General features: G+C 42.8%; 1 protein-coding gene across 2 annotated transcripts in view; it reads right to left on the bottom strand.

Moving 5' to 3' along the window:
* Positions 1 to 12,969, bottom strand: part of LOC137521475 (G protein-activated inward rectifier potassium channel 4-like) — a 117,591-nt gene that overhangs the window by 18,458 nt on the left and 86,164 nt on the right. For both annotated transcript variants that reach the window (XM_068240788.1, XM_068240789.1), the window contains one exon: positions 8,584 to 9,826. In XM_068240788.1, the coding sequence (XP_068096889.1) occupies positions 8,584 to 9,826 (1,243 nt within the window). The remainder of the gene's footprint in view (positions 1 to 8,583; positions 9,827 to 12,969) is intronic.

A 12,969-nucleotide genomic window follows, 5' to 3' on the forward strand; every position in this document is an offset into this window, starting at 1 on the left:
TGTCGACAGGCTGCAGCGGATCGGCCCCAGGGAGACCTCCGGGCGCTGCTGGCTGCTCCAACTTCAACACCCGCTGCACTGCCACCTACAGCCAACCCACTCGCCGCCGCTTACTTACTTACGTGGAGGAGCTCCTCACTGGGAGAGCGGCTCTGCTGGCCACTCCAGAGGCAGTCTCCACTGCCGCCTCCAGCCCGGTAGGTCACCCACGTGGAGGAGCTCCTTTCCTATATCCGCCGCCTCCAGCCCGGCAGGCCACCCACGTGGAGGAGCTCCTCTCCTGATATCTGCCGCCTCCAGCCCGGCAGGCCACCCACGTGCAGGAGCTCCTCTCCTCTGAACTCTCGCACAGGCCAGTCCACCATTGATGGGGCCACTGCCAGGACGACCATCACATCTAGCCCTCAATAGCGGCCACAAGGATCCTGCCTCCATCTGTACACTCCACCAGGCCCGACCAGCTCACAGACTGGGCACCAAGCCAGAGCTATGCTATCCCCTCAGTTCGGAGGAGAGCACATGGTTTTTCGGACTGATTATCTGACTGTACACAATCTGCAGCCCTAAGGGGGACTCTCTGCCTCTCTCTCTCTTCTCTTGCTTTGTTTCTCTCTCTCTTTTCCTCATTCTCTCTTTAGCTATCATTCTCTCTCTCTCTCTTTTTCTATCCTCTCTTTCCTTTACACACTGTGGGGCATCTGGAACTGCTGCAGAGCAAGCGCCGCCGGTAGATGTGGCTGCTCCCCTCACATAGCACTCCAGACTGCCCCACGCGTCCTCCACTAGTCATGTGCTGTATTATATGTGTATATGCTTACTTATGTACTACTATACTGTACCTGATTGTATGTGGTGACCCACCATGCATATGTGTTTGTACCATCTCCGACCCTGTATGAGCCAAAAATAATTCTGGGTACAACCCCCATTGTACTTGACAAAATAAACTGATTCTGATTCTGAGTGAGGTATCGCGGTAACGGTACTTTACAGGACCGCCCACAGTTAAATTTATGTGCGTTGCTATGTACGGGGGGGGGGGGGGGGCGGAACTAAGGGAAGGCATGCTCCTTACATAGCAGTGAGCGCTGCTATGTAAGGCAGGGAAAGCAGGTGCTCCTTCACATTAAAATGTGCTGCTGAGCAACGCAGCTTGATGAATCAGGCCCATTGTGCAACAATAGCAAAAATGACTACTTGGGCATTGTAGGAGTAAGTAGTTGGCACTCAGAAATTCTAGTGCTGATGAAAATAAATCTTAGGTCTTTTGCATCCTCAATGAGCATACAAAAGAAGTACAGCCAGAAGACAACTGAAAGAAAATGGAAGGTGAATAGGAGTCAAAAATGTTTTTTTTTTTTGGGGGGGGGGGGGGGGGGGGCTCCCTAGCATCTTAGTGTTTAAGAAGGTGAATAAACAAAGCTAGTGGTCATTTTCGGTTCAATGACCTTTGCCGTGTAGATTTGTAAGTATAGCAAAAAGTTTTTGAACTTTATGTATGAGGTAAGTTTTATTTCCTCCCCAATGCTTTGTATTCAGCTAGAATAGCAGCATAAAATAAGCAAGTCTTCAAGTCAGTGGCTGCAAAATGCCTGTTTGCATTTTTATTGGGGCTTTTGCATTGAAAATGTTTGATATCCTTCAATTAAAGCACCATTTAAATGTTTACAGTCCACTTGTTCTTTTCACAGTGGTGACAGACCAAGCCCATTCATTTCCCCGCAGGATGTTTTACAGTAAATGTATGCTTCTAAGATAAACTTTTGGGATAAATGGTAGGCAGCAGCGGCTGGTGTTGCATTTACAATTGCTTTTAATATAATACTGAAAGAATAGGTTGTCTGTGTTTGCTCATACAGTGCGTCAAAGTGACAGCTCTGCATATTGAAGTGCAGTTTAGAGTGTATCCCCTGCTGTTAATATCAATTTCTCAATGCCATAATGATTTCGGTCTTGTTTATGCATCCCTGAGATAAAATGGGCACTTAGTTGAAACTGAGTGTTTTGACTACTCCATGATGTGATTTGAATATATCCCAATAGTGCAAAAATTGCTTAAAGTGGACCTGTCATGTCACACTTGTATAATCATGCTAACTATACTAACAAATGCAAGTTGGATTTTAATGATATTTAATCGGTGTGGAAGTGCCTCGAAACAGTTATTAGAGGGCTGTTTGTGCTCATAGGTAAGTATAGCTAGTATCAAATCTAGAAGTAAGTCGGGAAAGGTTGAATGAAAGGAAGAGTTAGTGCTTATCTTTGGAGTAGTTCAAGGGCCCTTTTACACAAGTCCCCGGACCACACAACACAGCTTCCCCCAATATGCAGTGTGAAACCGGCCTATGGCAAAGGTTAGGATTAGGTTACACAAGGCCTCCCTCCAGCCTCCATAGCAACAAGTGCATCACTCTTCTATAACAGAGTGCTCAGCCCCCAAACTGTTACCAGAGGTATTAAGTCTCCATTCCTTTGGGCCTAACCGTTAAAGATGTATAAACACCTTAAAGAGGTGAAAGAGAATGCAGGACTGAACTCCATCCCAATCAGTAGCTCATACCCCCTTACCCATGAGAAATCTTAACCTTTTTTCAAATAGATCATCAGGAGGGGGGGGGATTGGGTCTGTGAGGCTGATATTGTGGTGAAACCCCTCCCACAGTGTGATGTCATGATCATGACAATTTCCTTGCTGTGAACATTGATGCATTGTGGGAAATAACAGCTTTTTCCAACTGCTAAGCAACTAGCATCTCCCTCTGTGCATATGTATCTCTATATAACAAAAATCAACCCTTTAGCATATTGAATTGTTAGTGGGTGTGGTTATAAATAATGGCTGTCTAGTTTTTTTTCTTGTCTGCCAACATGATGACGAGCTGGCTCATTGTGGATCAGACAACATGAATGAACTGCATGGCAAATATCAATTATTTCTTGATCTCACTTCTAGTTCTTAACTTCTTGCTTTGCAATGGATTGATTTATTTTTTCCCCCCTACAACTATTTTTCAGTGAAATTCCTGTATAAGGCTTAAGTAAACACTTGCAGACTTTGAGTCACTGCTATTTTTACTAATGAAATATCGGGGAATCTCTATAGAGTACCAGGTCACAGTTAATCTTTGTTAAAGTGTACCGGAGGTGAAAGCTGCAACAAATAAAAACAGATACTTAAAGAGGCTTCCCTCTACCTAGTGAAAGAGGACCTCCAGAGTGAAAATGTAAGTAAAGAAAAGTTATATTTCCCTGAGAAGTATTTTCCCATGATGCCATTCTGAAGTCCCTGCATCACCCATTTCTCTCTCTCCGCATTTTTCTCCGGGGACAGAGAGAGGAGGCGGGGCCAGGTGCCGGAAGTCGGGTGATGCAGGGAATTCAGGACAGCATCGTGGAACAAGACTTTTTGGGTAAATTTAACTTTCCTTTACTTCCTTTACATTTTCACTCTGGAGGTCCTCTTTAACTAGGTAGAGGGAAGCCTCTAAATAGTTCAGAGGCTTCCCATGTTCTCCTTGCCTCACCATTGCTGCACAGGGACCCCAGGGACATATTCTAGAATAGATTTTTGGATATGTTCTGTGACCACGCTCCTCTTCATGCACGAGCGCAGCCGTACTACACCTGCATGTCCACGAGCAGCTCCTGGCTGTTGTGCAGACATGGCCGTACTTGTATGGGCACAGTATGGCTGTGCTTGTGCATGAAGAGGAGTGCAACTTCGATTTTCCAGAGGGTCCTGGGCAGTGGCGGGAGGGGCGAAGAGGACACGGACATCTCTGGAGAGCTTCCCTCTTTATAGGTTATTATTTATTTTTTGTTGCAACTTTCACCTCAGGTTTACTTTAACACAGAAGACTTCCATGCCTTGTGTGTTATTGCTTCTTCCCATTTCTTAGCATTTTACACACACTCACACAACTCATGTTATTTTAAACAACTCATAAAATCATATATGAAGGCAGAGACTTGGGTCTTCACTATCTGAGTCTGATCTTCAGATTTGTAAAAGTATTCCATGGATTAAACAAAGGAGACTTCCAAGGACAACAGAACAGTTATTGTTGCTAACCAGATGAGAAAAGGTTACATAGCCATTTATGAAGAGTTGAGGCTCCACCAGCCATGGTTGCATGTAGATAGTGAATAAACAGCCAATTTAACATCATTGTTATCCTTCTCAGGAGTGGTTGACTAATGAAGATCAAGCCAAGTGCATAACATGTAACACTCTAGGAGATCTCAAAGAACCTAAAGGTGTGAACATGCACACAAAGATTGTTGGCCAAAGGTACCTGGAACTTGATCCCCTGGGTGACAGTTTGAGGCTGAGCTTGAGTGCCATTTATATATATTTTCCCTGGATGCTACATGTAGCATCCAGGATCAGGTAATGGCAGGGCATCCATGTCAAAAATGCAACATAAACATCAAAGTGCAGGAAGTGCTGTCGGAAGCAGCTTTTCTGCTTTCTTGAAGATAAGCATTTGAAGTGAGGCACTGTATGGCTGGTTCAAACCTCCATCTTAACCAGCCCTTAAAGAGAAACTCTGACCAAGAATTGAACTTTATCCCAATCAGTAGCCGATACCCCCTTTTACATCAGAAATCTATTCCTTTTCACAAACAGACCATTAGGGGGCGCTGTATGACTGATATTGTGGTGAAACCCCTCCTACAAAGAAATTCTGAATACGTACTCCTGACAGTTTCCTGTCTGTGAACCTTGTTACATTGTGAGAAATAGCTATTTACAGCTGTTTCCAACTGCCAAAAAAGCATGCAGCAGCTACATCACCTGCCAGCAGTAAAAATGGCACCATGTAATAAATGTCAGAATGTAAATCAGGGATTTAAAGATTTTACAATGGGCAAACACTGACTAAATAATATATACATAATTATTGTAAAAATTAAGCACTTTTTTTATTACATTATTTTCACTGGAGTTCCTTTTTAATGTGCTGATGTGATCCAAATGCCATCTAATAGCAGACTGTTTCTAATAAATTCGGCCAGGTATGTGGATTAGTTCAATTCCTCACTATTTTTCTCTGCTCTCCAACCTTCATTAATCACGTCCTCCATTTTTTTCTCAGTACTGCACACCTCTTGTGAGACACTTTCAAAGTCTACAATACATTCACCTGCAGCTTGAACTATTGTATATGAGAAGAATGAGGCAGGGTTCACAGCGTTTTCTGCATTGCGATCAGTCTTTCATTATTATTATTCATTTAAAAAACTGACAAATATGTACTGTATTTTTTTATGCATGCAAAGTTTTTTGCATGCATTTTTATGTAAATTTTGCTTGCTGACACATTTCCTATTCCTGTATCTGTCTCTGTATCCTGTCTTTTGACTGTATATGAAAACAAATTCATAAGACAAAAGCGCAATAACATTACAGATGAAACACATGTTTAAGCAAGTGCATGAAAAAATGTAATTTTGAACACTCCCAAAATCTGCTATGTGGCATAGCCACATCTGGAATGTAGGCAGGACCAGATTTGCATCCAGTCAGTTCTGCAGCAATGACCTGGTCTTGTAAATTAGAGCAAATAGGAAAATGCTATTTACTGTAGGTAAGCATGCTTTTTCTGTAAGATATATAGTATTTACAACACAATTTGGTGGTTAAGGGAGGCTAAAACTGATCAATGGGAATCCTTCTCAGGGAGGATCCTTAAATGATTGTGATCATGGACCAGTGGGAATCTTCCATAGCTTTAAAAGTATCTGCCTGCATACATTAAGTGCGGCAACAAAAGGATAGGAAAATCTGGGCACCAGTTGATTTGCAAGTCACCCTTTAATTAACTCCCGACACCTTCAAACATACGGTACATGCAATAAATCTTGGCCTTACAGCTGTTTCACAGAGTAACCCTGCTTCTTCAGAGTCAAAAGATTACATGGTAGGTATAATCTTTTGCCTCTGAAGAAGCAGGGTTACCCTGCGAAACGGCTGTAAGGCCAAGATTTATTATAATGTATGTTTGAAGGTGTCGGGAGCTAATTAAAGGGTAACTTGCAAATCAAGTGGTGCCCGGATTTTCCTATCCGTTTGTTGCCGTGATTGAACCTAATTTCTGGAGGCACGGTTGACTGCACCTAAGATGCCTGAGCTGCTGATCTGGTATCTTGTGCCGATTTACCTCTCTTCTTTGACTACAATACATTAAGTGCTCAGAGGGACAATTTGATCATCATCAAGATATGAATTAAAAGCTCTGATCAGTGTTCAGCAGTACCAAGCAAAAAGCATTATTCAAAATGTTGCACAGACACATATGAAAACATATACTCACATTGTGGGTCCTGTACAACAGGGACCCAATCAACATAAGCAAGCCTTAATGCACACCAAGTGCCAGATAGGTGTAGTAAACCTGGAGTTGCCCACTATCTAGAATAATCTAGAGAGTGGGCAAGCATAAGGCATGAAAGCAGGCATTTTTTTGTGTTTTTTTTTTCATACCAGGGTTTATTCAGATGATTCCAGAGACATTGTAAAAATAGATCAGGTTTTCAGGGTGAAGGTGGGGGTGGTAGTAGATTAAAATCTAGAGGCTGCACCAAAAAGAATGAAAAGGCTTTGGTGAATTGTAATAGCTTTTTTCATTTATTTTTCTGGTGAGCATTTTTTTTTCTACAGATCATCTTTGCTGCTTTTCTTAGGCTTGGTCCACACTACATGCGGTTGCAGAATGCAGTCCTTGGTCCAGGCACCAGTTTTCAAAAACCGGAACAGAAGGGATCCGTGCTGCATTTTTACAGCACGTTTCCAGTCCGTTTACTCGTTCCGTGGGTGGGAGAGCCACCATACTGGGGGGGGGGGGGTAGCAGGCAGGAAGGGGGCCAGTGGGCACAGCGGCGGGGAGGGGATCTGACCCCCCCTCCCTCACCTGGGTGCTCTCTTCCCCGCTTCCCCTCCAGCTAGTTTCTTTTAAAATTCTGCAGCAATCAGGGACCTCACTCACTACCTTGTTCCACTGCTCGGTGCGTCACTTCCTGCAATTCCGCCCAAAGAAGTACAGAGGACGGCTTTGCAAGAAGCGACGTGGCGAGCAGTGGAATGCAAGGAAATGAGTGAGTTCCCTGCTGGCTGCAGAATTGATTTTAAAAGAAACTAGCTGGAGGGGGAGCGGGGGCAGGTAAGGGAGGGGGTTTCCAACCTCCCCTCCTTGCTGCTGTGCCAGCTGCCCCCCTTCCTGCCTGCTACCCCCTCCAGCATGGCGGCCCCCTCCCCACCCACAGACAGGGCTGGGATACTGGAAACAGATCTGTTTCTGTGTCCAAAGCGGTCGGTGTAGAGGGAGATCTGTTTTTACGTAGGTTTTCACTACCCTTGCGTCTATCCGGGGTCTGTGAAAACCCTGCAAATCCGGACCCTCCGTTCTGTTTTCAAAAGCATTTTTGAAGAGGGTGAAGACGGCCACTATTTTTAACCTTTGTATCCATGGCTCCGATTTTGGTCTGGGCCCCAAAACAGAGCCATGGATACGTTTTTAAAACAAATGTGAACTGAGCCTTAGTGAAATGGTAGGAAGTAGTGTTGGTGTTCAAATTTTCAAATTTGGGAGATTGATTTCAGTAACCTGAATTCTACCGCACACTACACTTCAGCACCTGAAGAAGCAGATAGGGTCACAGGGAATTCGCTTACTTACTGTTCATGCAGCGCTTCACGGGACTCTGATGCTTCCTCCTTCCAAGAAAGTAAGTGAGCTCCCCGTGGCTCTGTCCACTTCTTAGGCCTCTTGCACACTGTACGCGATTCCGATTCAGATTCCGCTTTTTAATCAGTTTTTACATCCGATTTAGATTCCGATTTGCAGTGTGCAGGGAGCAAACTGCAAATCAGAATCTGAATCGGATGTAAAAACTGATTAAAAAGCGGAATCTGAATCGGAATCGCGTGCAGTGTGCAAGAGGCCTAAGTGTGCTGGAGTGTGGTGCACAGGGGAATTCAGGTTTCCAAATTCAATCTGAATTTAAACACCAACAATAGTAAGAAGATGGAAATGCCGGCTCTCAACTGCAATTATGTCAGCTGTAAGAAAACAATGGCTCTGCCGCTGTTACCTGGATGTAATCAAGAAAGCAAACAGTTTTTTACGATTGGTCTGAAACACTTTTTAAAGCATTTTTTGAATAATGCTTTAAAAATAAATGTACATTCTGAAGCCCAGCTCTGGGGATAAATCTAAATATACTATCCAATAGCTTACTTAGCAAAGAGCTTAGATGTTCATTCATCAATTCTTATGCAAATAGATTTGAAAAGATGTGCATTAATAGTATATGCCTAGCTTAGTCAAGAAATCATAGAGCTTTGTTTTTTTCAAGTTACAAAAATAAAACAATACAAAAAAAAACCCTAACTGTAAAATATGAAAGAAAAAAAATAACAAACTTGTATTGCAAATAACAAAATCAAATCACTGTTCGGAATCATCTTTGGAACAAAAAGTCAGCAATGTATACAGATTATACTTATTTAAATAATTATAATTTATACAAATTATTATAATTTATACAGTTAGAACAGATAACAATTTTTTTTTTCCTTACCTGTGGCTTCTACGATGCCCTCTAGTATTACAATGATTTCAAACTGCTCTCGTTTCAGTGACTCTGCAGACATTTCCCAGAAAGGACTGTGATCATTTATGAAATGACAAATGATCTGGGGCTCCACCAGAAAAAGACGGTCCTCCCCAGTATCATAACCCAGGTTAATCTCTGATTGCTCCAGCGGGATGAACTCCCCTTCCTTTGTCTGCCTGGATTTTATTAGTTTAGCTCTTATCTTGGCATCAACCATATGACTGTCCCGAAGGTCTCCAATTCTGAACATTAAACACAGCTTTTCATCCCTGTGGGACACCACACATTTTTTACTGAAAATCAAAGTCTCAGCCCTCTTCTTGGGCCGTGAAATCTTTACAAACATGCAGCCCACCATAAGTGCATCAATCATTGACCCAAGGATTGACTGTGCCATAAGTAATATTACACCCTCAGGGCAGTAGGCAGTTACCATCCTAGTGCCGTAGCCAATTGTTCTTTGACTTTCAACAGAGAAGAGTAAGGCAGAAAGGAAACTGTCAACATTGTCAATACAGGGCTTCCACTCAGGGTCCCCAATATGATTTACATCATCTCTTATTAAGGCATCCACAAAATAAATAATTGCAAATGCAACCCAGGTGAGGACATAACATAACATAAATACAAAAATAAACCAGCGATATTTTAGATCCACAATAGTGGTGAAAATATCTGACAAAAACCTTGATTTCTCCTGAATGCGTCCAAGATTGACCCGGCACTTTCCATCCTTGGTCACATACCTCTGGCGTGCCTGACGGTTGGTGAGGTTGAAGAGCTGACGGTCATCATACATAAGCTTACAACGAATCCTGTGTGATTTTGTGGTGACTGGCGCGGAGACAACACTACGGGTTGGGGTTTTACTTCGCATGGGGATATTTGGAACGCTAAGAGCATGTTTGGGGTTCCACTTTGAAATAGTTTCCCGGAATGGTGCTTCTTGCTTGGCAGCTCGTTGGTATCGAGGTAATTCTTCTGTGTTAATAGTTACACTAGGCCTATGCTTGGCAACAGGAACAGCAGGAGCACCAGTATTTGTAGGTTCTGCAGAACTAAATCTTCTATTCCGAGCTTCTTTAATACTGTTTGTGTATGAATGGGGGATAAAGTTTGATATTATGCTACTTTTTTTGGGTGGAGGTGCTTCCAAATTTTCTGGGCAATCTTCACAAGATGGGCCAGAGACAATTGTTGTTTCAGGCTGTATAAATGCAAAAGAATGCAAAGGAGAAACAAATTAAACAAGCTATTACCATAAATGTTATAATTTCTTTGAAATCTATAATGATCCCTGTAGATTAAATACAAAGTTGGTTATAAAACACAATTGCAATGGAATATGTGTGAACATAGGTTTTAGTTCTAGATCTGAAGATATTTAAAGTAAACCTGTAGCTTTCAAGGGAGAGAAATGCATGTACTTGGTACAGAGAATCCTCTGGATCCGTCCTCTTTCCAAACACATCTGGACACTGGGACCCTCTGGAATTTTACAGTTGCGCTCCCATCCATGAATGAGTGCAGCCACATTGCGCAGGTACAGGATGCCTGGCGCCTGTGCAGGAGCACGGAGACGCTGAGGCTTTATTCACATCTAAAATCACAATTGCTGAGGCCAGCGTTTTGTGATTTTTTTCCCCCCTCCCGGTGCTTACCTTCACGCTACGATTTTTTGTAAAGCGCTTTTCAAAGCGCTTTTTAAAGCGCTTTTGCAGAGCAATTTTTTTTCACTTCCTGACTCAAGTCAGGAAGTGAAATGTTTGACCCAGAAAAGAATAAGTACAATTTATTTATTCTTAAAAGCGCTGAGGAAATCTCTATACCAAGCGCTTTTTCAAGCGTTTTGCGATATCATTATACCTGCCATTATAGGGAGATTGTCCCAAAAAGGGTACAGGCAGCACTTTGCTGACTGGATCGAAAACAAACTGCTCAGATGTGAACACTCTCATAGGGAATCATTGCACAAGCGCTTTTAGGGTGATTTAGAAAATCGCTGGTGCTTAAAAAAAAAAAAATCACAAAACGCCCTAGGTGTGAACAAGCCCTAAGTCAGTTCAAAGCAAGGAAAGCAAAGTTCCAGCACTCTTAAAGATGGCAGCAGGAGATGTAGACTAGACCTAAATACGCTGTATTGGATGCAAGTGTTAATCCTATAGAAAGGCGTGCATAGGCTGAATAGCAAACAGCAAACTTGTATGAGGGAGGGAGGCAAGGTGAGGCCAGCACTGCGATTCAAAGTATTTATTAGGATAACCCGCAGGGGGATCTAGACCTGGCGCCCACTACATCCGCATTGCATCCGACCAAATGCTGACTGTAAGTGATCTTAACCATTGATTATCCTAATAAATATTTTGAATCGCAGTGCTGGCCTCACCGTGAACAAGCCCTAAGCCTCAGCAGGAAAAGCTGAACTCCGCAGGCACAAGGTATCCGCCTGCACAGTGTGGCTGCGCTTGGTCATGAAAGCGAGCATAGCCATGCATACTCTTCTACAAGCCCTTGTCAAAGAGGTTCATGGGATTCCAGTACTTGAACGGCGAGGTGGAGGGAGGTGGGGGAAGCCTCTGGATTATCCAGAGGCTTTCCAAGACTGAGTTAAGAACCTATTTAGAGCACTTTTTTTTACCCTACAGGTACACTTTAAACTTAAGCAAAAATCACAGTAACTTACAGATCAGCAGAACTGGCTTTCCCAAAACTGTGCTCAAGCCTGAAACATGAATTTCCCCAAGAATGCATATGAGGGTTTGGCTGCAAAACATGCACTGTTTATGGGACTTGAGGACAGGTTTTAAAACACGGTCCACAGAACAATACTAGTAGCTTCCAGGGTGAGCGCTGTAAAAACAGCACAGGAAATTTGGGTGCAGCTGGCACCGCCATAGGCTGTAATATGAATTTACTGCTATAGCGGCAATCAGTGAGTGATTTGGGTGCCGGCTAAAATAGTCGGAGCAAAAATGACTCTAAAAACACTGTAATTTGGCTGCCAGCAATGAATTAGGTCTTTCCCCCACTATCCATGGCAGCCTGGAGGGGGAATAGTAATTACGGTAACACCGCCGGGACTTGTGCAGAAGCAAGGTAAGCCTTTTAATAGCTTTACCCCGCGCCCAAATCTGGCTGCAGTTTCATAGGTATGCCCTTCAGGGGGGTTTCCAGGATCGCAGAAGATGCAGGGCACCCCAGAGTCACACTGAAGAGGTTATTCTGTTGATTACGTAACATACTGTGGCCCTTATTCAATTCACATTTTCTTCTAGATTTTCTCCTAAAGGATAATTTTTCATTTTTCGTTTAAAATAACTTTTCAGCACTCTGCAACTGGGAAAAACAAAACAAAATATGAAAGTAGGTAAATAATAACTGTAAAAAATGTCTGAGTATTTTATTGCTTGCTGGTGCCTTAAAGGGCATTTTATGGATAAGGTGTGAAAATATGACCTAGGAGAAAACTTGTGTTACAAAAATGTGATCATGATAGTTTTTGGACAGGGTCATATAACTTATATGAATCTAGCGGTACTGTAGCATAATAGGAAATGCATGTACTCATCTCTCCAGGAGGTGTTATATGAAATACATAATCAGAGCTTACCTTCAGTGAAAACTGTATACCAAAATGATGTTCAAGGATACCCGAAGTGACATGTGACATGATGAGCTAGACATGTGTATGTACAGGGCCTAGCACACAAACAACTATGCTGTGTTCCTTTTTTTATTGCTCTGCCTGAAAGAGTTAAATATCAGGAATGTAAGTGGCTGACTCAGTCCTGACTCAGACAGGAAGTGACTACACTGTGACCCTCACTGATAAGAAATTTCAACTATCAAACACTTTCCTAGCAGAAAATGGCTTCTGAGAGCAAGAAAGAGGTAAAAAGGGGAATTTGTTATCAGTGAGGGTCACACTGTAGTCACTTCCTGTCTGAGTCAGGACTGAGTCACCACTTACATTCCTGATATTTAACTCTTTCAGGCAGAGAAAGAAAAAAAGGAACACAGCATAGTTATTTGTGTGCTAGGCCCTGTACATACACATGTCTAGCTCATCATGTCACATGTCACTTCGGGTATCCTTGAACATCATTTTGGTATACAGTTTTCACTGAAGGTAAGCTCTGATTATGTATTTCATATAACACCTCCTGGAGAGATGAGTACATGCAAAAAAGGAACACAGCATAGTTATTTGTGTGCTGGGCACTGTACATACACATGTCTATCTCATCATGTCACATGTCACTTCGGGTATCCATTAACCTCTTGCCGACCGTGTCACGCCGATGGGCGTGGCCGCGGCTCTGTTGGTGGGGAGAAAAGGGGGAGGGATCA

The sequence above is a fragment of the Hyperolius riggenbachi genome, chromosome 6 (genome assembly GCF_040937935.1).
Source record: "Hyperolius riggenbachi isolate aHypRig1 chromosome 6, aHypRig1.pri, whole genome shotgun sequence".
Taxonomy (NCBI): Eukaryota; Metazoa; Chordata; class Amphibia; order Anura; family Hyperoliidae; genus Hyperolius; species Hyperolius riggenbachi.